General features: G+C 36.9%; 1 protein-coding gene across 10 annotated transcripts; it reads left to right on the forward strand.

Annotated features, from left to right (window-relative positions):
- Window positions 1-3: 3 nt before the first annotated feature.
- On the forward strand, window positions 4-27546 carry LOC110836436 (eukaryotic translation initiation factor 2-alpha kinase 1). 10 transcript variants are annotated; one of them, XM_087354085.1, is made up of 12 exons: window positions 6-141; window positions 1444-1634; window positions 7597-7684; window positions 9511-9663; window positions 11676-11847; window positions 13346-13510; window positions 14175-14375; window positions 14701-15127; window positions 17979-18164; window positions 21822-22022; window positions 22853-22990; window positions 24340-27546. In XM_087354085.1, the coding sequence occupies exons 3-12, from the start codon at window positions 7603-7605 to the stop codon at window positions 24568-24570; spliced, it is 1956 nt and encodes a 651-aa protein (XP_087210211.1). In that variant the 5' UTR covers window positions 6-141; window positions 1444-1634; window positions 7597-7602; the 3' UTR covers window positions 24571-27546. The 10 variants fall into 10 exon arrangements, with proteins under 10 accessions (XP_087210217.1, XP_087210211.1, XP_087210214.1 ...); XM_087354088.1 differs by having other exon boundaries at window positions 14-141; window positions 1354-1634; XM_087354087.1 differs by having other exon boundaries at window positions 15-141; window positions 1339-1634.
- The last annotated feature ends 401 nt before the right edge of the window (window positions 27547-27947 follow it).

Raw genomic sequence — 27947 nt, forward strand, 5'->3', positions numbered from 1 at the left:
CATGGATTGTAGTGGTCGTGTATATACAGTTCTGCAAACACAAGAAAAATTATTTTTGTTGCAGGAGATTCTGAAAGAAATGTTTGGTTACGCCAACAACATACGCGTTTTCCTCTGAATAAACTCCATTTCATCTTCGAGGTATTGTAACTGCAGTGTTACTATACAAAATTATAACAGCACAGAATAGGGCCCGAGCATGGTCGTCCGTCCTGATAGTTAACTATGATCGTGTCTGTTTTTGCGATTTCGACGTAAGGGCGAGCTGCTATTGTAGAGTTTAGTAACGTAGTTGTTTTGAGTGTGTGTAAATAATCCGCAGTTAAAATTATTTGTTAGAAAGTAAATTTCGTACATAATTTTTTATCTGCTTAACGACAAAGCTTCCAATATTAAGACCCTTGAGAAATTATTAAAGATCACCAAGTGTCCGATTTGTCACCATATACAAAATTTTAACAATTTTGTGTTTGCTGGTTGTGCATGATACACCTGTAGGATTAAAAGGAATTTCAACATTCCGGTTTTCTTGCCCGGTTACCAGCTATAAAGACAGTCTTGCTTGGTGCACCACTTTTGTGTATTGAGTTAAGCTGTAAATGTTGGAAGCAGAGATGTCTTAATCCCTCACTGTTTAATTCTAAAGCAATACTACAATGTTCTTCTGTACTGTAAGTTGTACAACAAAAGTGCTATGCTTATAGGTGAAAACGAAAGGAAATTAATTTTAGAAAAATTGTCATGATGGAGCAATTACTTTCTACCTGTTACAGTCATTAAAGTAATTTAACTGTACATTATAAACATATTTTGAAGTTGGTCAGTGAATCACAAGGTAATTTATTGTGGCTATAAGTTTTATCACCCATTTTTATCATTACATTGAATTAGATATTGTGTGAATAGATAGTTATGCAGATTTTATTTAAACAGATATAAAATATGGTCTAGTTGTAGTTACTGTAGTGAACCTTGGTTCTGCAACAATGCCACAAATTTGGTAGTTGCACTGATTGTTTCTTGTAATTGGACACCCCTGTTTTAATCGATATTCCCAAGCAGGCTTTTGTTCTGGTATATGTAAGGTTAGCATAGACCCATTTTAATGAATCTTATAATTCAAATGTAATATTCAATTACTGGGTGTAACAAAGTATAACCCACCCAAAACCCTCAAATTTGTTAAATACAGCTATTCTCCTGACCAAAAGCCATTCAGATTTTCTTATAATATATAGTGACATTGATCTCTGGTGTGTCATGGTTTAAGAACCATAAAAGCCACAAGATGTGCATTGTATTTTTCTCTTATTTGGTGCTCTGAAACTTTGTCTTTAGTTTACTATTTTACAGTTTGCTGGTGGTGCATTTTACCCCTTATTGTGCTGAAGTCGGCCTGAAAGTGTTAACACCATTTTTATTAACTGAATAAACATTCTGTAGCTTTTAACAGTTTCATTAGAAGTCCTGAATCTTAAGGACGGAGACGTAAAACCTGTTTGCATTTATGCTGGAGATCTACAGAAAACTACAAAAGCCAGTCTGTTTAAATTTATTTTCTCAAATTCCATTTTATATGCTAGAAATTAAACGAAGGCCCAAGAAGCTTCCACCTCTCCCAAACTGTGTTTAAGGTGAGTAGAAAATTCTGATTTGGATACACAAATAAATGTGTTTATTTCTGCATGTAAAGTAAAATAAGGTACTTGTTGGTTATCGGGACACAAAATGGGAGAGTCGAATATCTGGACTTGGATTGGACGGATTCATATTTATCTGAGTTCATGTGGCAGCGTACAAATGATAACAGCGATATTTTTAAAACAATTCTGAAATCTATAAGCGAATTTTGGCCTCTGGAGACAGGTTGTAACAACAATTAACATCTCATGCATATCCAAATAAAATATAATAATTTGTAATTCATTGAAATAAATTATAATAACTTTCAAGTATATGTCATTTATCCACACACATCAACCTAACCTAACCTATTTTTAAAGCAAAGTGTCCCGATAACCCACAAGTACCTAAAATAATATAATTACAGGGATATTTTTTTATTTTAAAATTAGCTTTATAATATGAAACCCTGACTGTATACCTGGCAACAAAACAAATAATCTGGGCTTAATACTTTAGCCATTGGCACATAATTTGAAGATTGCTGTCTTCTGGGTTATTGCACTGTGCAAGTACACGGCACAATAACCCTAGAAGACAGCAATCTTCAGACTGACCACTGTGAAAACCTCAAATCCGGCACATAATTTCATTGGAACTACATAAGATTCAAACACCATTATTATTAATACCTGCCAGTCACTATTGCTTTTATTATTGTAAATTATCAGTATGTAAATTACATCCTACAGAGATCCATCCATATAGGTATTAGTGAAGGGTGTGTTGGTAACATAAACTACTTTAATGTGCTATATCAACTTTTGATGCATATTTAGCACATGGTGGCAATTACTGTTTTAATTTATTGTTTTTTTATTTTATTTTATATTTTTTAATCAGCAAATGTGTCATGTAAAAGGCACACAGTTGAATTTAACCTTTTTATATACCACCTGATGATGTGTGTTGCTGACTGAAACATGTAGTGGTGAAGTAAGACACTATTAAGGAACAAGAGTTGTGTAGACAGAAAAACACCAAATTGTTGTAGTATGTTGCATAACAGAATGCGTAAAATAAAGAGAATGAAAGGACAGTTTTTGGATTGAATATTAATATAATACAAATATTATTTGTGGTAATTCCCATTTATGTGGTCTAATGAATTGGGAGAAGATGCACAAACAAAACAAATAATCCAAAATATTTTGTTCAGTGCATTCACAGAAATTTACATATTGCTTTACTTTTTTTATTTTTTACACAACTGACATTTGTTTTGAGAAACTGCTTGTAATGGTCGTTTTGCTTCTTTTTGTGAACTGTTTAGATTCAAAGCAGTATTAATTTTCCTAGCAGCTGTAATGCCATTATATATTTCAACCCTTTCTCACCCATGTAGTCTAGTAAAGTGTCATCACACTGTAGTGCCATGCTGTGACATACTTTCTCTACTTTCTCATTCCTCTTCATGCTTATCCTCCCCTCTCTTCTTCTCCATTTTGTTTCACAGCAGCATTGACAGTGTCTGTCTGTCAAGTGCTGGAAGCCCAGTTCACATGCATCACTGTTTTTGTCATTATTGATCATTATGTTCATTCCATAGCACACACTATGTTAAGAATTTTGGACTTGCTGATTTCTTCATTTGGAAAACCTTTAAAATCATCATCATCTAGATCTGGAACAAACTTTCTCCATGATCAAAACACCATTACTGGATTCACAGAAGACCATGCCTGAGATATGCCATATTTATAGCATCAACAATCCTATTTTATTGTTGTCTTCATCAGCAAGAGTTGTGAGAAGCTCAGCCTTGTAGCTTTATCTCATGGACTCAATCAGCCTGTATCTCATAATCTTTGGCATATTTTGTCGCTGATTATCCGTTCTCAACTTCATTTTAACTCGGCCTTTTGTTTTACTGTCTACCATGTTTTTATGTTTTTGTGATACTTTACTTCTGACCCACAAATGTTAACTATCACTTTTCACCTGATGCAAATACAACAAAATGAAATTGACTGCAAGACACTAATCTATCTATTCTATTATAAAAATTTGTGATTCCTCGTTGTCGTCAATAAATTACGTCATCAACAATGTCAACAGATATTTGTTTACTCGGCATTGTTGTGGAACACAACAATGCCGAGTACAACACAACAATGCAGAGCAAACAAATAACGCTTCACAACAAAGAAATCAAAAAATATCAAGCCAGTCGTATTATCACTGCTCCAGAAGCAGCACATCGCATTCTTGAATATTGACTGACAGTCGGCCTAAAACATCAGAAAAGTGAAAGAAGAAGTTATCAATTATTTGAAGTACCAACTCTAACAACTCCTGCAAGGTAAACTGATACTCATTCGATATATTACGATTACGAAAGTATCATGAAAACTGACTTTTGATCGATTTTAAGACGAAGATTTGCAGGGGTGGGGCTGGACGTAAGTAGTTGACTGAACAAGAACTGTTGGTCTCTGAACAGCGACGTAAAGAACTACAACATCAGACCTATTTAAGAAATAAGGAAAAGCGAAAGAAGACTTACATTGATAAACGTAGAAAAACCTATTCAATAAGAACAGAAGGGAAAAAAATCAGACGAAGATTTGTAAGGGTGGGGTTGGACGTAGAAAGTTGACTGACCAAGAACAATTGACCTCTGAATAGCGACGTAAAAACTTAAACATCTGACCTATCTATCAAATAAAGAAAAGCGAGGGGAAATTTACATTGATAAACGTAGAAAATCTTATTCAGCAAGAACAGAAGAGCAAAAAACAAACAAACGATGATTTGTAAGGGTGGGGTTGGACGTAGATAGATGACTGACCAAGAACAATTGGTCTCTGAACAGCGATGTAAAGAACTAAAACATCAGACGTACTTAACAAATAAAGTAAAGCGAAGGGAGACATATATTGATAAACTCAGGAATACGTATTTAACAAGAACACAAGAACAAAAAATCAGACGAAGATTTGAAAGGGTGGGGTTGGACGTAGATAGTTGACTGACCAAGAATTGTTGACCTCTGAACAGCGACGTAAAGAACTAAAACATCAGAACTATTTAACAAATAAAGAAGAGCTAAGGAAGACATACATTGATAAACGTAGAAAAACTTATTCACCAAGAGTAGAAGAGAAAAAACGAAGATATGTATGGATTGGGTTAGACGTAAAAAGTTGGCTGACCAAGAACAGTTAGCCTCTGAACAGCGAGGTAAAGAACTAAAACAACAGAACTATTTAACAAATGAAGGAAAGCGAAGTAAGACTTACATTGATAAAAATATAAAAACGTATTCAACAAAAACAGAAGGGAAAGAAATCAGACGAAAATTTGCAAGGGTGGGGTTGGACGTAGAAAGCTGACTGACCAAGAACAGTTGGCCTCTGAACAGCGATATAAAGAAGCAAAAAATCAGATTAGAGAAAGTGCTCCGAATAAGACACTAAATTAACAACCCGAAGGGGGATAGTTTAGTGTCTTACTCAAGATTTTAAAACGGATCCAACCCCCCGAAGGGGGAGTTAGTCAAGTGTTTTAACCCGCCCATTGGGGGGTGAGAGTTAGTTTAGTTTCTTACTCAAGGGTTAAAACACTTGAATGAGACATAAACTAACCCTTCCGAAGGGGGGTTAGTTTAGTGTCTTACTCAAGAATTTAAAACGCAACCAACCCCCCCGGTAGGGGGGTTCGTCAAGTATTTTAACCACCATTCGGGGGGTTGTTTAGTTTCTTGCTCAAGGTTTAAAACACTTGAATGAGACACTAAACTAACCCTTCCGAAGGGGGTTAGTTTAGTGTCTTACTCAAGAATTTAAAGTGTTTAAACCCCCCCCCATTCGGGGGGTTAGTTTAGTTTCTTACTCAGGGGTTAAAACACTTGAATGAGTCACTAAACTAATCCCCCGAAGGGGAGTTAGTTTAGCGTGTTACTTAAGATTTCAAAACGCAACTAACCCCCCCGAAGGGGGGTTGTCAAGTGTTTTAACCCCCCATTCGGGTGGGTTAGTTTAGTTTCTTACTCAAGGGCTAAAACACTTGAATGAGACACTAAACTACCCCCCCCCCGGAAGGGGAGGTTAGTTTAGTGTCTTACTAAAGATTTTAAAACGCAACTAACCCCCCGAAGGGGGGGTTGTCAAGTGTTTTAACCCCCCATTCGGGTGGGTTAGTTTAGTTTCTTACTCAAGAATTTAAAACGCAACCAACCCCCCCGGAGGGGGGGTTCGTCAAGTATTTTAAGCACCATTCGGGGGGTTGTTTAGTTTCTTACTCAAGGGTTAAAACACTTGAATGAGACACTAAACTAACCCTTCCGAAGGGGGTTAGTTTAGTGTTTTACTCAAGATTTTAAAACGCAACCAAAGCCCCCAAAGGGGGGGGGGTGTTTGTCAAGTGTTTAAACCCCCCCATTCGGGGGGTTAGTTTAGTTTCTTACTCAGGGGTTAAAACACTTGAATGAGTCACTAAACTAACCCCCCGAAGGGGAGTTAGTTTAGCGTGTTACTTAAGATTTCAAAACGCAGGGGTTGGTCAATTGTTTTAACCCTCAATTCGTGGCGGTTAGTTTAGTTTCTTACACAAGGTTGGTGGCGTTTTACAAACTTGACCAACCCTCCCTAGGAGCTCCGAAAGGAGCGCCCTGCTCTAGTATTTTATAAAGGCCAAGCATCTTTATAACCCCATCCCCACCATGACATTAGAACAAACCTCCCCACCCCATCACCAGTAAAGACCATAAAGCACTGAAGAAAAAGGTACTTATGTTTAACCATATCTTCTGTAGACCCACCCAGAGCCATCCTCTGATTCCACATAATTTCCAATTCATTAATCATACTATAATTCAATGCTGTAAAATCTGAACTCTCACACACAACCAGTCACCTGTATATTACAGTCCTGTAAGTGTGTGGGACAAACGGAACATGAAAAATGTTGCAAATTTTTTTATCTTGTTGAAGTTTTTAATTTTAATCAAGGTCTTGAGTTCAAGAACAGGGTGTCAGTAAATTTTAAATAATCTCTGTTTTGTGAAATTTCACCCTGTTTTGTATTTTTATTTTACTAGAGCAGAGCGCTCCTTTCGGAGCTCCTCGTGGGGGGTTGGTTAAGTTCTTAAAACGCAATGAACCCCCCATTCGGTGGGGTTGGTTACATTTTAAAATCTTGAGTAAGAAACTAAACCAACCCCCCCCCCCCCGAGTAAGAAACTAAACTAACCTCCCCCCCCCCCCGAATGGAGGGTTAAAACACTTGACCAACCACCCCTTCAGGGGGGTTGGTTGCATTTTAAAATCTTGAGTAAGACACTAAACTAACCCCCCCCCGAATGGAGGGTTAAAACACTTGACCAACCACCCCTTCAGGGGGGTTGGTTTCATTTTAAAATCTCGAGTAAGACATTAAACTAACCCCCCTTCAGAGGGGTTAGTTTGGTGTCTTATTCAAGTGTTTTAACCCTTGAGTAAACCAAACTAAACTAAACTAAACTACCCCCCCCCCCATTTGGGGTTAGTTTAGTGTCTTACTCAAGCCATTTGTTTACTCGGCATTGTTGTGTTGGTACAACAATGCTGAGTAAACAAATATAACGTAACATTGTTTGATGACATAATAGTTTGACTACAACGGGGAATCAGAAATTTTTATAGTAGAAGATGCATGTTACACAATTTCCAGTGAAAGTAGTGCATTATATCTGAAGTTTATTTAAGTGTATGATCTGTATCACTGTATTTAAGATTAATTGTTATAGGATTAGGTATTTTGTGAAATTAGTTCATTTTACAGCTCTGAAATTTTGTATTGTATGGGATCATTTATATGAGATATATGTGTGAACTGACTTTCACGTTTGTGTCAACTACCAGGGCCATTTATTGGATATTGGGCTAGCTTTGCTAAGCCAGTGGTCTCAAAATACATTGTGTTTTGCCACAGGTCACCATGCAGACAAAATTTGTTTCACAGCAATGTGGTGAGCTCCAATATTGGTCTGGTTTGTCCACTGTAACCAGCTTTGATGCAGGTAATACTGATAATAGTGTAAGGATTGTTTAGCTGAGTCTTTGCTTCTGCTTTGATTCTTAATTATGAATGGCAGGGTGTAACTCCTAAGTGTGGGTTGTTTCTTGAAAGCACGTTCTGCCTGTCATAGATTTACTTTAGCCATAGCCATTCATTTTCAGGGTTTCTATCAGACTTTTCAGCTTCCTTGGAAATGCTAGGGATTGGGTCCCCATTGTACTTTGTTCTCACATATTTTCGTGTCATGAATGTTGTCCCTTCCTTGTGACATGGACATGGAATCAGTTTTTAGAAGATGGGAAATTTAGAAAGTTTTCTGGGGCAGTTGCTTCCAAACAATTTATGGAGAAAGTACAGAACATTTGTGACTAATATGAAAACAGCATGTCATAAACAACAAAAAATCTAAGAGACTCCACATGATCATAGTGGTTATGCAAGGAAGTACTCTGTTCAATACAATAATAATTCAGATGATGATAAAAGTAACAGCAGGACAGAAATGTTGATTGTAGAAAAATATGTTATACAATATAATTATAAGTAAACATGAGCCGGGATAGCTCAGTCAGTATAGTGACTAGCTACGGGCTGGACGGCCGGGGTTCGATCCCCGACGGGGGCAAAGGATTTTTCCTCTAGCCTCTGCGTCCAGACCGACTCTGGGGCCCACCCAGCCTCCTCTACAATGGGTACCGGGGTCCTTTCCCGGGGGTAAAGCTGGCCGGGGCGTGATGCTGACCACTCACCCCCATCTAGTGTCGAGGTCAAGGAAGAGAGGAGCTATACCTCCACTCACCCCAAACGCCTACATGGCGTATAGTGGGACAAACTTTACTTTACTTTACATTATAAGTAAACTGTGTATTTACTTGTGTTTTATTTAATGAAATGGTCAGTATCATGGACTGTATATTATCAAGTCATAGAATAATTAATGACTTGAAAAGGATGTTCAAGAAAATGGTCATGGCCTAATTTAAAGTACTATGCTGGCATTAGCCTAGAGGGCTTGTGGAAAACCATAACAAACCTCAGGATAGCCAGTCTCTGGGCTGAAATTGTAACCTTGAACCTATCAAAAATATTGCAGGAGCCCTAACCACTTGGCCACTACATTCAGTTATATAGGAACTGTATAAAAGTGCCTTGCAGAGAAATTGAAAGAATATAGAGTAAGTAAACCAAGACGATAATAAGACACTCTTATCATATGCGTTTCGACCTCAAGATGTCATCATCAATGGCATCAGGGAAATTAATACATTTAGTCAAATGGTTCAAATTGGATTCAGAATTAAAATGAAAAGGGTATTTGACAAAATATTCGAAGTGACACTGGACTAGATGCTGTTATTCACAGGAGTAGAACTTGTACTTAGCTATTGATCCCGTGTTCGGTGGCCGTAGCTGGTCTCGGCGAGTTATAGTTGTGTCGTCTGTACCTGTGAACTCCAGAACCGTGGGTCTTATTATAGTGTTAATAGTTGTTGGTTTGCTTACTCTATATTCTAATACACTACACGGTATGCAAAGTTTTAAGAAATTGAAAGAGTTTTACAATATATAAAGATTTTGGATTAAATGTCAGTTTAAATACTGTTGTGAAATTCTCACAGATTATGTGAGAACTGTGGGAAAAATACTGATTTTGGTGTATTTGCTGGTGTGTTATGGATAATATTTCATTAAATTCATTACAATTGTTAAAAGGCCAAGAAACCGAACTACCTAGCGTTTTGCAGGTACTGAGACATTCTGTGATTAAAAGACCAATGCATTGATGTATAAATAATGACTTTGACAGTTGTCATCTTCTTGTTTCAGGAAGTACAGTTGCCATGGGTATGGCAGATAATGGCCTACCGCTGCAAGACATTAATCATTTCTCTCCAAGGAGCCTCTTGATACAGTCACTTGTTGAGCAATTATGCAAGTTACTGGCAAATACTCCAGGGCAGCAGAAGAGGCTCTATAATGGTAACAGTTACAGTTTTCACTAGGATAAATAAGAATTGTTTATCAGTCACTCTGTACATTTGTTATTGAACATCTTATGTTGACAATAGAGTACTTTGTCAGTGATGCCATTTGTTGCACTGTGATTATCTTTCCATGACATTTAGACATTTAACTCTCTTGACTCTAGTTGAAGTATCCTTATTAACCTAATAAATAATATCATACCTGCATGTAGTTGCATTGTTTGTGCTGATGGCAGAACATTGCCAGCCCTAACTTTGAATGGTAATCTTGAAAACAGTTAATGTAACACTTTTGCTGTTGAGCTGTAAGTAATGCAGTGCATGCTTGCAGCCTGTTTATACAGAACTTGCATTGTTGTAGGTTCAGATTTTGCGTAAGTGTGAGAGCCATATTGCTCCAAAATCTGAACCTGTCAGTAGATAATGTATTAAAAACAAGGCAGTTATGAGCTCTAAGTTTCACATAAAGATTTGCTTTACAAATGCATTTTGGACTAGGAGACAATGTACACAAAAGCAATTTAAAAAGTTAGGGCAAATACGAATGTTAACTCAGTAAAGTCCTGATTATCCAACCTTCAGTTAGCTGATATTCATTCCATTTTATCTTACATGCCATGTCAGAATGCTCCATTTTACCAATACTCAACTAGGCATGTAGTGGAATGAATCACACTCCTCCACCTTCTACATTTTATGTACTCTGTTGCTTCATTGAGTTGTATTTACATTGTAACTTAATAATGTTATAAATTGAGTTCATATATACCCTTCCATATTATCCAACCATCTTTCGTTCCCATTTAGGTCTGATAATCAGGACTTTAATGTATTTTCTTTCGCTTCTGAATTTTTCATGGTTCATTATATATATATATATATAAATAAGTCCATTGAAATTCTTTGGGGGATGATTTCTTTCATATATTAATCTCTCACCCTCTCTGTTTCTTTTTCTTTGTCTCCTTTATATCTTTATCTTCATCTTTCCTGTCTCACTTATTCATTTTCCATTTCTCTCATTTGTCCTTTCTACATAATTCCTCCCAACCGAACATTGCAGCTCTCCTGCATCATATTTGTGAGTTCCTGGGTTCAAATCTCAGCATGTAGATGAGCTATCCTGACAGATTTTTTGTAGACTTGCTCGGTCCTTCCAGGTAAGTCCCATGACCACTTCCTTCCACATCCTCTCAAATTCATTATTTACTGTTATCTTCTCATCCAATGTTATTTAGTCTGAAATACTGAAAAGCATTGTAACTATAAATAAAAATAAAACATTATTCATCTCCCCTTCCTTCATTTGCTTCACACATTCATAGCCTTCCCTCCTTTCCCTCATATTTCTTTTTCATCCTACATTTTAGTCTCTTCAGTCCTCCTTACTCCTCCTTGCTACAGTAACCATCTTTCTAGTTCACATATCACATCACGTTTTTGAAATCCAGCTCTCTGAATATACCTTTTTTTTAAAAAAATTTACAAATTTGAATGTAACAAGATTATACACATTCTTCATAACATAGAAATATACAATATTCATCACAAAAAACTTTTTCCATTGAAACAATAAAAGTGCTGAAGTCATTTAACTTATTATATCACATTTCATTCCCAAGTAACTTCACAAACTCAGATTAAATGGGATATGTCTACACTTTGTAATATAATATATACAATATCCGTTACACAGAACTTATTCTGTTGCAACTGTCTGCTTCAGGTTGTATTGAAACTGAACATCCTCACTGCAAATTATATTTTAGTCCTCACACAGAATATTTTGCTATTTAGCATTATTATTAACAACTTTGTATGTTAACCCTATTACGAGCAGAAGAGTTCCCATAACATGCATGCTTATTTAAATATTTCTCCTTTGAAACACAGTTTGAACTATTACAAACAAAGAAACTGGCTTTTATATTATATTGATATGCATAATTCCAGAGTTAGATGCTTAAATAATGAATCAGAATTTGATATGTGTATTTGTGTTCTCAGTTATCTGCCACAAGCTGCATCAGATGAACCTCATCGATCAGTCATACAATGTGGAGGAATTTGAGTTCATGCGCAGCCACTATCAAAGAGCTCTGTTTCATCTATTCACTGTTGCCAAATCTGTGACAGCTAACAATGAAAATGAAACTAATGTTTTGCTCCAACTTCCCAGGTAATTCATGTACTAGCTCCTGAGTTTGACCATTTATTCTTTCTTATATTGTCTTTGCTTATTTAATAAACTCGTAGTGTCCGCCACGCTAACCCTGAGTAAGTTTGTTTCAGTTTGTTAAAGAATGTCCTTTACAGAATTCATGAATACTCTCATTCACCTGCACAAATAATATATTTTTAACTAAGTAAAACATCAGTAATTAAATCCACAGACTATTTCTTTAATTTCATATCAATCACTTTTTTCTAGTCATCTTTTTCTTAAAACAGGCACAGCACAGAATCTTGTCTGCTGCACTTGCACAGACAAAAGTGCCAAAATTTTGTTGTGTTGTATGAGAGAACATTTCTGATTGAACCAAATACATTATGTTCCCTCTCAGTCTTTGTGCTTGCATTTATTGTATGCTGTTGTTCATGTTTGACTTTGGTGACATTATTTTGTGGCTATCTTTTCTTGCTTGTAAGAATGAAATATGTGAAATATTGATGAGCTATAGGAATTTTCCTCTTCCCTCATTTTATGTCCCTTGTGCCTTATTTTTATATATTAAAAAATTTCCAGTACTAGTGATCACAGTCAGTGCTTGAAATTATTCTTAGTCACACTAACACTCATAACTCTCATTAGGACACTAGTTGTTAAAAATATTACTGGGTCTGTCATCTGTAATGTTATATCCACAAGAATTTATTATTTTTATTTAATGAGTAAGTAAATGTATGCATATGATGGCAAGTCTGGCACATTCTCCACAATTAACCTTTGTAATGTCAGGATTTTGAGGGGACCAGTGATCTTGCATTGGTAAGATCTCTGGTGTCTATTTGGTTCGATGATGGCATCATCATGGAGGATTTCCAACTTGGTTGTGCAGCTGGCTGGTAATTGTGCATGTAGGAATTCCCCATCTAGAGATACCCAACCCTGTCACTTCATGCAAAGTGTCCATTATCATTGTTTTATTTCAACTAATATTGGATTAGCTCAACAAATTTTAGTAAAAATTCCCAATGTCATATTCATATTTCATAGAAATCCATTAGGGTGTTCTTGAGTTAACATACAGACAGGGCATTATTTTAATAGTTGCTGAACAAGGTTGTGAACGCTCCTGAAAATGTGAGTGTATAACTTGTGCAGTAATGAACTGTGGTAGTTGAAAGGTAGCAGTGTTCTTCCTGCTATAATGGGAAGAATGCTGAAAAACATAATGTAAGGAATGTTTAATTGATGTAAGCAAAACACATTCTGACTACAAGGACTTGTCAGTTCTTGAAAAATGCAGCTGGGAAAGGCTCAGTCACATCAGAAACAAAGAACAACTAAATTTATAGGCTTTTGGCATGGAAGAGAGTGGATGGTTAGCTTCATTCTGTTGTTACATTTCGTCCCAGAGAAATAATCCCTTGGAATATACTGATAACTGATGTTTAACTTTGCTACTAATAATAGCTTTTTATTGAGCCTAATCTTTGTAATTATGTTGTTACAGGTATAACCTTGGAATGTCAAATAAGCTATTGCCTTGTGACTATTCTCGCTATAGTACAGAGTACGAGCAGCTGGAATTTATTGCACATGGTGGTTTTGGTCGAGTGTACAAAGCCAGAAACAAACTTGATGGAGTAGAATATGCTGTCAAAAAAATCTGTCTACAGTAAGACTATACCATAATTTGTGAGCTTTATTGCTGTTCTAAACAAAATGCCTGTTCATCATCTTGATTTTTCTTAAAATCAACTGTATTCTACTGTACTGTGCTAGAATATTAACTGCTGCTTCATTAAATTCATCTTCTTTACACATTTTAATAAACAATAACAGGGCAGTATAATCTTCTTACTGGCATGTGAACATTAGTACAGTAGGAAATAAATGTGTAAGATTCGAGGTTTTCACAGTGGTGAGTATGAAGTTTCTGTCTTCTGGGTTGTTGCGCTGTGTAGTCTGGTCGATGACATCGCCCTGATGACGGAGGCAGTATGACCTCTGAAACGTTGGTAACCATCGACCAGACTATACAGCGCAACAACCCAGAAGACAGAAAGCTTCAGAAATAAATAGTTATTCTTATCATAAGAAGAAGTCATATTGGCTTCCATGTATTCATTTGTTTAAATCTGGTGATGATTTCATGAGTTCCTTAACAATGCTGTGTAACCGCAGAAGTCGTTTAGCCACAAATGGAGGGACAGAAATTCCATAAAGAACTTCATTCAGAACATGCAGTGCACCTTTCAAGACTTGACTGGGTTCCTGACAATTGTGAATCAGGCTCAACTTAACTCGTGTGTTACATACAGATACAATTGTGTTTCCAGGTACCGCAGTGTTCATGGGTTTCTACACAGTTTACGCGAAGTGAAGATGTTAGCAAAGTTGAACCACCCCAACATTGTATCCTATAAAGCTGCATGGTTGGAACCCATATCTTCCACAACAAATAGTCAATTTTCAGAAGAAGATGGTAGTGATAAGACTGACAATGCATTGCAACACACATACAGAACTGCAGCAGAGAAGTTAGTTAGAACTGCTGATTTCTAATTTAGTACAGAATAAGTAGCCATCACCAAGATAGCTGTTACATGAAAGTCGATAAACAAAATGATAATTTTCCGAAAAATTAATCAAATTATATTATTAAATTTCTCTTATTTATAGACAGTAATAACTTTTTTGTGTGTCACATGTGCCTGTAACATGTACACAGTATCCATGAGTTGTTTCTCTTTGCACAATACAGCAAACGTAAGAAAGTTTGTACAATGTAGTTCATGCCTTTTGTTTTACTCCTGGTGGTTTCATTTCAGAGTAGCATAATTGTATGTACCAAATTTGTTCCAGGAAGATTTATCACTATAGCACTGAGGATGATTCTCACAGTATTGTATTTAAAAACAGCAAATCCAGGGACAAAGAAGGACTTAGTGACAGTAGTGTGGGTGTCAGCATTGGTGAACGTCATGACAATAATAATCAAGAAACAAGTGTTAGTGACCACAGTAACAATTTGTGCATAGTCAGTCTGCAGAAGAGAACACTGCCACCTACTCATTCATACACAAATGTAGGGAGTGCTGATGATGTTTCGTCAACCACACATTCTGTAATGGAACCTGTGTGCATAGGCAAGATACCAAGTACAAAAACTTCACATGAATCTTCTACTTCATCAGATGACAGTAATGTGTTAGTGGATAAAGTTATGGTGAAGTACCAGGAAGCCAAGAAAATTGCCAATTTCTGGGAGATTGAGAATCCATATGCTCATGTAAGTTTATAGTAAGCGAAACTGTACTACAGAATAAGACATATTTGCACTTCCTTTTGGATTTCAAAAATCCTAACTGAGAAAGCCACTGCTAGATTAACCACATAAGAGAGAGATTTTTACTTAAAGTGTTACGTGCTTGTTGGCTTTTCAGCTTCTTTTCACAGTACCTATGTCATGCCCTTCATGAACAATATCATCACATCATCAAGTTATTTATTTCAAGTCATATCCTGATATTTAAGTGTTTTGATTTATGTGTTCCCGCAAACTTGCAGAACCAAATAGTTATCACATCTGTCACAACACACCACAGACCAGAGAGGAATAAAGAAAATATTTTCATATTTCCATGCTTTATACTGTTCAGGAAACCTGTACTTTTTTGCAAATGTGCTTATTTCCCTTAAGACTCAGAAAAAGATAGATTTATCCCAGTTGAACATATTATGTTGAAAAGTAGTGTTTAGATTTCTTTCTAAAATGTATTATATGTGTGTATCAGTTTATTAGCATTATTGATGTCTTGGGGTACCCCAAAATTTAATTCACTATATGTAATTGTCTAGAAGACTAATCAAAAACCTGTACATGCAGCAAAAAAGTTGAAGTGAGACTGGACTCAGGAGACACCAACAGCGTTGAGATAGGTAGAGGTGTAAGACAGGGATGCTGCTTATCACCAATTCTTTTTAACCTATACGGGGAATGGCTTGCCAAGGAAGCTCTGGAGGGAACAGGAGACTTCAAAATTGGAGGAAGAGTGATAACGACTGTAAAGCATACAGACGACTTAGTAGTATTGGCGAAGGAAGGGGAGGAATTACGAAACATGATGGACAAGTTAATGGAAACAGGTAGAGAGTATGGAATGGAAATCAACATTGAAAAATCAAAGGTAATGAGGTTAGGACCGAGAGCAGAACCATTGAACGTTGTAGTTGGAATCCAACAGCTGGAGAATGTGGAGCACTTCAAGTACTTGGGAAGCATAATCATGACGGATGCCCTATGCACCAAGGAGGTAAAAGCAAGGATAGCCATGGCCAAGGCAGCTTTCGTCAAGAAGAGGATACTTCTCACTAGCAAGTTGGACTTGGAGATGAAGAAGCTAGTGAAGTGTTACGTATGGAGTGTCACGCTGTATGGAGCAGAGACTTGGACACTCAGGAAGAAGGAACAGAAATACCTGGAGAGTTTTGAAATGTGGTGTTGGAGAAGAATAGAGAAGATCAGGTGGACGGATCGAGTGACCAACGAAGAGGTATTGAGGAGAGTCAACGAGCAAAGAAACATTCTGCAGGCGATTACACGAAGGAAAACTAACTGGCTGGGACATATTATGAGAAGGAATGGATTACTGAGTGATATCATCGAAGGCCAGGTTGAAGGAAAGCGAGGACTGGGAAGAAGACTGATACAGCTAACCGACGATCTGAAACAAGGAAAGAAGATGAAGTTCCAGGAATTAAAACGAGAAGCTGGGAATAGGGAAAATTGGAGAGCTCTTTTTGGGCAGAGCAATGGACCTGTCATAAGACAGAACACTGAATAATAATAATAATAATTTAATTTTCATTCATATAGGACAGTGTGTACTAGCACATTACATGGTGACATTCTGGCATCAGGGTGGATATAGGGCTATTATCTCTTTGCCAAAAATATTATATGTTATAAAATGTTTATAGAAATGGGACAGTGATATTAAGATGAATCTTAGGGAAATTGGTTTGAGAATGGGAACAGGATCAGACTGGCTTCAGATTGTACATAATAGTACTGGAGATTCAGGTTTTACTTCCAGAGAGTTGTTATTTCAGTCAGTATTGAATAGCAAGTGTTTCAGACTAAAGTTGTAATGAGGCAAATATGTTACACGTTTTCACATTCTGATAATACCATAAAATACTAAAAGTGAACTTCATAGAAACATAGCTGAATGTAATTCATTAACCACTCTTCCAGGTGTGTGTTTCTGTATGTGATATCTGTAAAATTAGAACCTGATTTCATATATTTAAAGCCCATTTTAGATTTTCATCTGTTAGTTGTTCTACGATGTACATCTTCATCAGCTTCACATGTTTACCTTCAGACCTTGTAAAAAAAATTACAGAGGTGAGCCTGGCCATCAACATGGGCTTGTCTTACATATATAGTTCAGTCAGTATGTGAGGAGAAAGGCATAAAATGGCATAATAAATTCCATATTATAAAAGGATAATTTTGGTATATGGTACAACAAGAGACTTAAAAATTTATATTCCTCCCCAAGTATTGTCAGGGTGATTAAGTAAAGAAGAATGAGATGGGCAGGGCATGTAGCGCACATGGATGGGCCAAGAAGTGTGCACCATGTATTGATTGGGAAGCCTGAGGGGAAGAGACCACTGGGGAGACCTAGACGTAGATGGGAGGATAATGTCAGGCAGGATCTGTGGGAGATAGGAGTTGAAGGAGACTGGATTTTGTTGGCCCAGGACAGGGTCCGGTGTGATGAACCTTCAGGCTCGTAAACCATGTAGTTAGTTAGTGCAACAAGAGCAGCTTATACGCTGGTAATACTCTACTGAGTGGTTTACATTTCTTCATGTTTGAAAGGTCCTGGAACTAATCTTGGCCTGGAGGCCAGTTATTCTGACCAAGGTTTTTCATAGTTTTCTTAGTCCTTCCAAATTCTTTCTGATTCATCATTCACTAATTATCCTATCATTTGACTCTTTATACTTTTAGCTGTTAGCAGCATCATTAAATAAGTCACATATAAAATACAAAAAGTCACTGGTACATACATAGTCAGAAAGATTTCATCTCCTTCCGTTAAGGTCTTGTCTGATGTTTATTGCAGTTTGAATCAGCCATGCTGTATGTGCAAATGCAGCTGTGTGAAAGAACATTGAGACAGTGGTTGGACATAAGAAATTCACAAGACTCTCCTGCAGTGGATGTGAAGCAGAGCATTGCCATATTCCAGCAAATTGTGAGCGGAGTATGCTACATTCACTCACAGAGCATTGTGCACCATGATATTAAAGTGAGCCAACTAAATACTCCTTTTATTGATATCTTTGTGAGACTTTAACTAACTCCATAGAACTGAGCCTTTTTAAGAAACTGATATTCACTCTGCAATTCATTAAGTTCACCACCTTTTATAAAACCTGAAGATGCGTTATGATAACCAGTGATGAACCAATAACCCTTATCCCAGGCCAGTTGAATATTATAATAATAATAATAATCTGTGCCATAACAGCCCTCTGAGAGCCAAAGCTGGCTGCTGGCCTCACATTCACATGCCTAAGCAGAGGTGGACGATCATCCAACCACATATAGGGTGGTGTGTGGTCAGCATGATGAACCCCCAGCCATTGCTAGTTTTCATGACCGGATTACACTACCCATTGTAGCTCCCCAATTTCCTCACGATGCTCGGTTGGCACCGGTCTCATACACCGGTCAAAAATCTCATGAGAAATTTCTTTCCCCGAAATTCAAACCAGCGTGCATTCCGTATCACCGGTCCGAAGCATGATGCCTCAGACCACGTGGCTACGGCGCAGGACGCCAGTTGAATATAGTCCGTACAATCACACATTATTTCTTAAAGATTCATTTTAGTGTTTTTAGCCCACGGAACTCATTTTTCACGCAAGTCTCCTGCTTCTCTGCTAGATGGCTGCGGCAGTCAAATGAGGATTGAGTATAAATTGTGCAGAGTCAGTGGGGTCACTAACTACTCTCACCAGCACCGGAATGCCCAAACGGGCATTGCCAGACACGGAGAGCAAATATATAGCCCACGGAACTGATCAAATAATTCTGATGTGGCCAGAGTGGTCGTTTCACTTCAGGTTTTCTGGCTTAAATGGTGTAAAATCTCTCCCTCATAAATAATAATATCTGACCCATTCCATCTTCCTTGTTGTGGCCTTAAAGAAATAGGGCATGAGAAGTTACTGAAATGATTGTTAGTTGACTGCTTGGAAGATATCAGAAGAATATGAATAGAGTAATTTTTAAGATGATTTTGATTACATATTTCAAAATAAAGGAAGTGTGTACCAAAATTGTATAAAAAATCTCATAAACAAATAGAAGCTAAGAAAATAAATTTGCTCAGATATTTTATTAAGATTCTTATTAGAACCTTTGGAAAATTAGTACTGTGGTAAGATGTCAATTTAAATTGAAAAGTCCAGATTCTCAGAGATCAGAGAAATGTGACTGCAACAATAAGAGTGGTGATTTACTTATTTTTTGTTAAGGGAATTGGCTGTTATTAATTTGGAGTTGGAATATAAATTGCAGTGCATTGTTTAAGACAGACCAGATCTTTGGCCCACTGACTCAGCTTTGCATCCTGACAATGCACCTTCCCACACATTTTTAGTGAAGCATTTTCTGACCAGAAAATGAATACCAGTATTGGAACATTCATTATTTACCAAATATGTGACTTCTTTATTTCCTAAAAACTAACGCGTTGGATACTGTGTATAAAGGTAGAAAGCGGGTATTTGAAAGTCAGATTGTATATCAGATATTGTATTATGTCTTTGGTGCTCAGTAAGAAGGGTTTAAGTCATAACATAGTTTTTGTTGACTAAAGAACTTCTTACTGAGCACCAGTGATGCAGTATATATGGAGCATACCTTTTAATGTTTGGATAGTTGGATTAAAGAAATTACAATGGGCAGGCCATGTAGCTTGGCTTCAGGAAAAAAGAAATGCTTACAGATTTTTCATGGAAGAAACCTCTTGGCAGGAAGAAGAAGATGATGGAGGAGGTAGATGGGAGAATAGTATTAAAATGGATTCTAGTAATATAGAATGTCATCTGGATTACCTTTGCTAATGATTGTCGCCACATGGTTTTTGATTTCAGTGATGTTAAACCTGAAGGTTCTAGTTGTGATCAATTAGTGAGCCATTCATTTGGTTACTATAGGCTCTGCCAGTGCTCACTTGACTTGCCAGCTCAGCTGTGATGATGCCATCGGTCATGTTTTTGCATCCTATTTTCCCTTACCTTTCCTTACTTTCTGCTCCATCTTTCTCCTCATTTTAGGGATGTAGGGATAAAAGAATGAAGAAAATGAACAGAAATAAATTTTAACTATTCATTGAATTTATCATGACCAGATCCACAACTGATGAAACATCACATATATCAAATCTAATATCAGTAACTTTAAATGTTATTATATTGGTCTTTGTCATGAGAAGCTGTTTGAACAAATGTAAGCTGTACCATTTCAGAACCCATACCTTCGTAAACTTCTTATAATTGTTTATATTTCTGTGCGCAAGGATTTCTTACAATTGCATGTACAGTTATTGGAAATACAGATGGCATATAGTTCTATAGATGAAAGAAAGATTAGTTTCATTATCAGCAGTCCATAATGACAAAATACCATAATTGCTTGTAAGCCACACACCCCATTTTTCAAGGAAGTAAAAAAATTTTTTTAAGAAGTTCATAATATTTCCTTCATATGCATCTGGTAGCATCTGTGTGATCAGGTTCTGTCTTATTATGGTTCAATTATTATGTGCAAAACACCTCACCAACCATCCTTTACTTGTCTTAAAATTTGTTACCTGCTTGGCTTATTTCCAGCGCTTCCATCTGACACATTTCCATTGATGCAGAGTATCCGAACTGCTGCTTCTTGCAAATAAAGCTCACTAGTTTCTCTTTGAGTCCTCAAACTTTGGTTTGGATCCTCTGAAGTTTCTTCAATTACTTGCAGTTTCCATTAGAAGATCCTTCTTCTTCCTCCAGTCTCTTATACAAGCCTCTCTGATGTCAGACCCTCTCCTGGCAGCCTGATTTCCAGTTTCCTCAGCCATTCGAACTGTCTTCAGTTTTTCACTCACTATGGAAGACCATAATCTCATAATCTTCCTACTCATTTTTCAAATGATAAGTGAAGCAGGTAATGGTCAGCCCTGCTTTTAAAGGACAAGGGACTGGTAGAGAGATTCAGTTAGGTATGCAATGACTCATACTCTCTTAAGCCATGCACCCCATTTTACAGGTAAATTATTTTCAAAAAAGTGTGTGTGGAGTACACAAGTAAATACAGTACATGCAAGAACTCTTGCTGAAATATCATAAGCTGAAAAATAGCAGATGCTTCTCTTGACTTGCATAATGTGATATGAATGTGAAAGCATTGTTACAGTAGCAGGAATATTTAATGTATTGTTAAGGTTCTCTTTGTTCTCAGTCAGAAGTTCTTTAAAAGACTCTGGATGTGCCTGTATAGGCAGCAGTTTTGTCTTTCCTTCTATGAACACAATTATTTAGGCCTACATTTTTATTATATTGTTGACATTCATCTACCACCAAAAGTATGTAGCTGCTGTTGGCAGGCCGATGGTCTGTAATACCATAATCTTATCCAGCACGGTAACATTTTTATTGTAGGGAAAGGTATGAATGATTCAGTTTTGCTGCTCTTTGGGGGCATGATCCATTATTCTAAAATGAGATCACTAGTTTTTGAAAGCTTGCTGTGCTCTGTCTTCAGACAAGGACTAGGTATTTTGACTTCAAGACAGGAGCAGTGATCTCATTTTAGATTACTGAATAGTGGATCACATCCAGGAAAACAGCAATATTGAATGTAATGCACCCTTTAGAGGTATGGATTATAATGTGGATGCTGCTTGTTCCAGCCTAGCAACATTTTTGTGAACCACAACCTGAGCCAAGTTCAGGTTGGAGACTTTGGCCTAGCTTGTTGTCTACAACACTCTTCTGATGATGTGACATTGATGGTGCAGCCATCATCTGAGCATCCAATCATGCACAAGGGAGAGATAGGGACAAAGTTGTATGCAGCGCCAGAGCAGCTAAGAGGGAAGTGTGATTCAAAGGTGAGCAAACACAGTCTTCTTTACACATTTGGATAGAGACAATTCTAGACAATTTGGTCACCATGAGACCTCTTGAGACATGGTATACACCTCATTATCTAGTACAACTCAGCGGTGTCACCGGAATCAGCAACAAGTATTGGCCAAGGTGGACAGTTTCTATACACGTCATTAGTGAAACTATGATAATTTTAATTACAAAGTGTCATGTTCCTGTAAAAAATTTTAATTTTCCCTTCCAGTGAAAATTCATGGTACTCATGCCTTGTTTCCTAGACTAAGACTACTGATTTGTCATCATTGTCATGACCATCATAATTCCATGATGTTTCCACCAGGATGAGTTGTCCTATAACAGGCCCTTCTCATTCTTTCTCTCCCCCATAAATGCTTCTTAGCCTTGGCCCATCTTATCCCCCCACTGTCTCATTTATCTTCCTTCATTTGGTTTCTCCACCTTGTAATTTCTCTTGCCAGTGGTTATATATTTAACAGCTTAATTTCTGAAACTTTCAAAGGAATTCTAATTTCATCCACACACCCATTACCACTGTAACCTTAATTCAACCAACTTTCCCTATAGTATTCCTGATTTCATATGTTGTCAAAAGTTCTGGTTTTGACTTTGGTGTTCTTTATTGGATTTATGTCTGTAGTAATTTAATTTTCAGTTCTTGTAATCTGTTTAAATCTCCATAGTGTCTTGTGACTTCCTTTAACGTATATTTCTGCCAACCTCTGTAAGTGTGATTTTGAACACATATACTAATTTGTTTGATGTGCATTTAGAAGAGTGCTAATCTGACTTGTGAACTTCTTTAAACTTCTAGAGTGACTTGTACAGCATGGGGATTGTCTTGTTTGAGCTGCTGCAGCCTTTCAGTACAGACATGGAGCGCTACAAGGTTATCATGCAGCTCAGATCTGGCCACATCCCTTCAGAGCTTACCGTGACAGTACCAAAACTGGTGAGCTTTCAAATACGCTTATAAATTCTGTATATGCAGACTTATTCAATATGAATTTATGTGCAATTTTTGTTTGGTCTCAAAAATCTTCTTAGCATCAGTAACTTATAGCTGAATTGTATGTCCAGAGAGAAGTATGTAAGATATTCTGTTCTGTTACTACATAAAATTATTCATAATATGGTCCATACCTAGTAGTTCTCTGATACATAATAGGATTCCCATTAAAGAATGCCAGTATTTAAAACTGAAATATTTGTATAGTAATACAGAAGCAAAACAATTTGTAATATACAAATAACAGTATACCTTTTTATCCTGGGTTTATCATTTTCATCTGAGCTTTGTAGTTCAGCATACACCTAACCAGTAATTAACTGTCATCATTTGTGCTCCAGGGGTTAAGCTTCATCCTTTATATAACTCCCTCCACGTTCAAAAGAAAAGGAATGTGAGACTGTGTCTTCTTGTTGGAAATATATGTTAAAAGGAGTATATTCTCCTATATCTTTAGGAACTAAGCTGCAATTGTAACTATTTTGTAATCGGTACTCTCCCAGTGCTATTTCAACATAAGCTACAAACAAGTTATCTTCACTAAGGGAAAGCAGGATGTTTCTACTTGATTTCCAAATCATCCTTCTTGGTCAACTAATAGTGATAGGACACACTGTAAACAAGCCAAAGTTCCTATACGCAGTGGCAGAGTACCGAGATGAAGCAAGCTTTACAGAAACTATTATTTTGTAACCATATTTAGAAAGTCGGCGTCACCAAACTTATATAAAACCAAGACAACCGACCACCCTTATTTACTCTCTGAACTTGAGTCTAGGTCGTCTCCACGCTGGAAAGAACTCGACTCTTGTTAGAAGTTGGCACTGCCCGTGCTTAGGCAGATCAACACTTCTTGACTCCTGGGTTTCTCAAACAACTTGTACCACATTTATTTGTAATAAACTCTCAAGTTAACCTCCAGCTTGCAGTACTTCGATCAGCCAGAACTGCCTCCTGTGGGATCTGCTCGCCCTGCCAACCTATCCCAGCTCGGGATACAACAGCTAACATCTTCATCATTCTGTGAGAAAGATTAATTTATGATGCCCAGATGCACATCTCATGAAACATGTATGTCAAATATAATATTGGTGTAATAGTTATAGGATGTTGATGGAAGTTTGGGACATTTACCTGAAGAACTGGAAATCAGTACAAAAGGCTTCAGACAGGATAGAATGTCACCAGACCAGATTGGACCAGACACCTCTTAGATTCAAGCCTGGTTTATCCCTTGGTCCTATGCTGATGGATTATATGATGAATAAAGTGAACATTGTTTGTTTGTTCAGGCCCAGCTGATTGGTCGCCTTGTGTCTGCTTCACCTTCAGATCGACCATCTGCCAGTGAGCTTCAGTTGATGCTTGTGCCACTAATAAAGGAAACAAATGATGCTGAAAGTATAGATGGAGAAAACAAGACAGTTCAACACTTGCTTGCAGTGATACAGAAGCAGAATCATGAGATTGAGGAGCTCCGGCAGCAGCTTCAAAAATTGCAGACTAGTGCAGCTGTAAAATGACATCTTCATTCTATTACATTAACATGGCAGGGCATTTTATGATATTTCATTAATTTATTCTCTTGTATTGGCCATGATTTGCAAATAGTGTTTTTAAATGACAATCTTCAGTCTAGGTAGTTTGTCATCTCTCGTTATTTACAAGCAATGATCAGTTAATATTGGGGTTATGTTCCTGCAAAACATGACATAAGTGATACAACATAAAAAGATTGAATATTTCCTGAAATAGATTAGACATGTTCTGCCACTGCAGTACTCTGAAAAAGTATAGTTCAATTAAATAAGTGAAATAATATCAAATATTTAGGAAACAAAGTGCAGATGTAAACCACTCAGTTGAGTGCCTTACCAGCGTATAAGCTGCTCTTGTTGTACTAACTAACTAGTCGTGCTGTGGCAATGTTGACTGCCTTGGAGATTTCAGAGTTTCACTTATGATATGTTTTGTGATTCATCTTCAGTTTTATGGCAGACTTTAGGCTTAAACTTTAAAGTGAGAATCTTAAGTGGGTCTTGCCTTATCATCGTGGTCCTCCTTGTCTTGTGTTCTTCACTATTCCATTTAATCCAAGTTCTAACTAGACAGTTTTTCACTGTGAAATTCAAGAAACTCACCAAAATCTTCAGTTTCCATATTCTCCAATCTTATCTCATTGGATAGCAGTGCATCCTGTATAATGACCATGGCATTTATGATATACATTTTCCAAAACTGCTGGGCAGTAGGATGATCTAACCTGTCTATTGCCATGATCAACTATGAAATAATCTGAATACAGCAATCACACCCTGGTTCATTGGTTGCAACAAAGAAGCGGTATTCAGTGGCATGAACACAAATTTTTTGTTCTGTCAGCATTTATCAAGATTAATCGGTTAGGCTCAGGAGTATGATTCAAATACAACTTTTGAGGCATATGAATAACTAAAAATGATGGTACAAATTTTTGTCAGTGTTTTTAAATTCATCAAGTGACATGTAAGTGGTAATAATCCCTAGCTTGCCAGTAACATAAAAATAATACATAGTTAACTGATAATGTTAAGTGATAATTGCATGTATTATTCATTCCTAAAATGTGACCTGTTAAATTTGTCCATGAACTTAAATGCATGTTGCAAAGTTATTTAAATGAGTTTAATTAAATATGAAAAATTATTCAAAATCAGTATATACATACAAGTTCACAAAGCAGTTTGGCATGCAATGAAATATTTAACTATATTGCAACTAGTCACCGCATGGAAAAGGCCAAGAGACATAACTATAAATGAATGAAAGTTAAGAATAATGGTAACTGAGGTAACAAAACCGAACCAGAATATGTGTCTTAGGTGTGCCATATTTATTCACATAATGACCCCCTTCACATGACACATTTTTCAGGAAGGAAATATGCTTTATATTTATTTATTTATATATATATACATATACACACACACACACACACATATATACAGGTTAGTCAGAAGTATGTTTCATATCGGTGAATCTTAAGAAGACACTTGCCACGTCTCCTTCAAGATGTACCACTGAATACAAGAAGACAAATGTGGTTTATGCACGGTAGAGCCCCAGCATGCTTCTCCCATCGCGTCAGAGATCATCTCAATGAACAGTACCCTCAGTGATGGATTGGATGTGGTAGCCCAGTAGCATGGCCACCGAGGTCACCGGACCTGACTCCATTGAACTTTTATCTGTGGGGTGACTTGAAGTCTGTCGTTTATGCAACAATGATGATGACCTATGGGAACGTGTGCAGAATGCATGCCAGATGATTCGAGGAAACCCTGGTGTGTACGAACGAATTTGTCAGTCTTGTGTACGTCGTGCTCGTGCATGTGTGGAGAATGGAGGAGCAACCGTAGTGTCTGTTATAAAGAAACCTCCCTGCTCTTATACTTGGCAATAAAGGCATACATTGAAACTTATTTTTGGCTATTTCAAAAATGAAACATTTGCGACCCCATGTTTATAGGAACATTTTTTTCTTGTTTTTGATTCCGAAACACGCACGCGAAGGTTGTAAACATACTTCTGGCTCATCCTGTGTGTGTGTGTTCTTATTTTGGCACTGATTTCTAAAAATAGGTTTTACCTGCATCTGGAAGCTGTGGACTGAGCAGATCTGCTCTAGAAAGGCAGTTTGTATAATAGTGAAGGTTTTCTTGATGTCTAATTGTGTGCATGATCATGGTCTTAATGTGTGGTCATAAAATACTGTAAGAATTGCTAAGTATGTAATTTGTGCTAATTACAACTGGTGAATTTTATAAAAGGGGGAGAAAAATGTACTTAATATAATAATATCCCAAAAGATTGACAGCATCAAGGACTCCCCCCCTCCCTAACTTTTAGTATTAACAGTCAGCTTTGAGGCAAGGTGTGTGTGTTTTTAGTTAATTTGTTACATTGTAAGTAGGTTTTCATCAGCAAAACACACATGGATTGTGTCAGAAATTTTAGACATTAACTGTGCATGTTTTCTAAACTGGATCCACGCTGCTAAGGTTAAAGCCTTTCTCCTGAGTAACAAACAGTAAACCTTCCAGAGACTTGCCACTTTATGTGGGCCATCTGACATTGTAATTATTTTAACAGAAATTTCTTACTCATTTGACTCATGGCAAAACCACTGTAGAAAGTGTATTTACTGGTACATGATGATGAACTACAACAGAATAGAAAGCCCAAAAATATCTATGTAATATATGATTCAAGTGTGATGCTGCAGGCTTCATACCTGCACTACAATCTTGCCAAATGACATTTGAAGTCTGATTTTATACCATCTGCAATAACTTTACAGACCCATTGTTCAGTAATAAGCAGTTGTTCCTACTAAGTAGTGACTATTTCATAGTTAATAGTAGCTAATTATTATGAGTGCCAAAGTCCATGTATGTTCTTATATTGACATTGTAGGCTTTCCTGCCAGATATGTTACCCATAAATATATATAATATAAATTGTAGACTTTTATCACACACAATAATTATTTATTAACATTATTGTTGATATTAATAAATAAGTTATTGTTGTGTATAACATCCTCCACAACAGGGTAATTGAATATAATATGCTGGCTAGACTTCTTTGGTAAAGTGAAGGACACTCCATCCTTTTCTACATAGCTCACTTCCATAGAAATGTATTCACAGGTCTTCAGTAAAAATACTGTTAAGTTATATCTCAAGTGCACTGTGGTTCTTGAGATTTTGTTAAAAGAATTATCTGCTTTTACAGATAACAGTTTTGGAGTATAACACATTTTACATTTATGCTTTCATTAGTCTTTTTCCAAAGACAGTTGTCACTTTCACAGTAAATTAGATTCTGATTGACATTTTGTAATCTGTATGACATCACA

This window comes from Zootermopsis nevadensis, unplaced genomic scaffold (assembly GCF_977971745.1).
Source record: "Zootermopsis nevadensis isolate Lab colony 2312 unplaced genomic scaffold, Znev_1.0 Znev_ptg000022l, whole genome shotgun sequence".
NCBI classification, from domain to species: Eukaryota; Metazoa; Arthropoda; class Insecta; order Blattodea; family Termopsidae; genus Zootermopsis; species Zootermopsis nevadensis.

Bases quoted from the DNA above. Each gene is read 5' to 3' on its own strand.
- LOC110836436 (XM_087354091.1), top strand. From the start codon at position 7,603: ATGCAGACAAAATTTGTTTCACAGCAATGTGGTGAGCTCCAATATTGG. The intron at 18,165-21,821 runs GTGAGCCAACTA...TGCTTGTTCCAG, and splicing joins TTGTGCACCATGATATTAAA to CCTAGCAACATTTTTGTGAA. The intron at 22,991-24,339 runs GTGAGCTTTCAA...TTGTTTGTTCAG, and splicing joins CCGTGACAGTACCAAAACTG to GCCCAGCTGATTGGTCGCCT.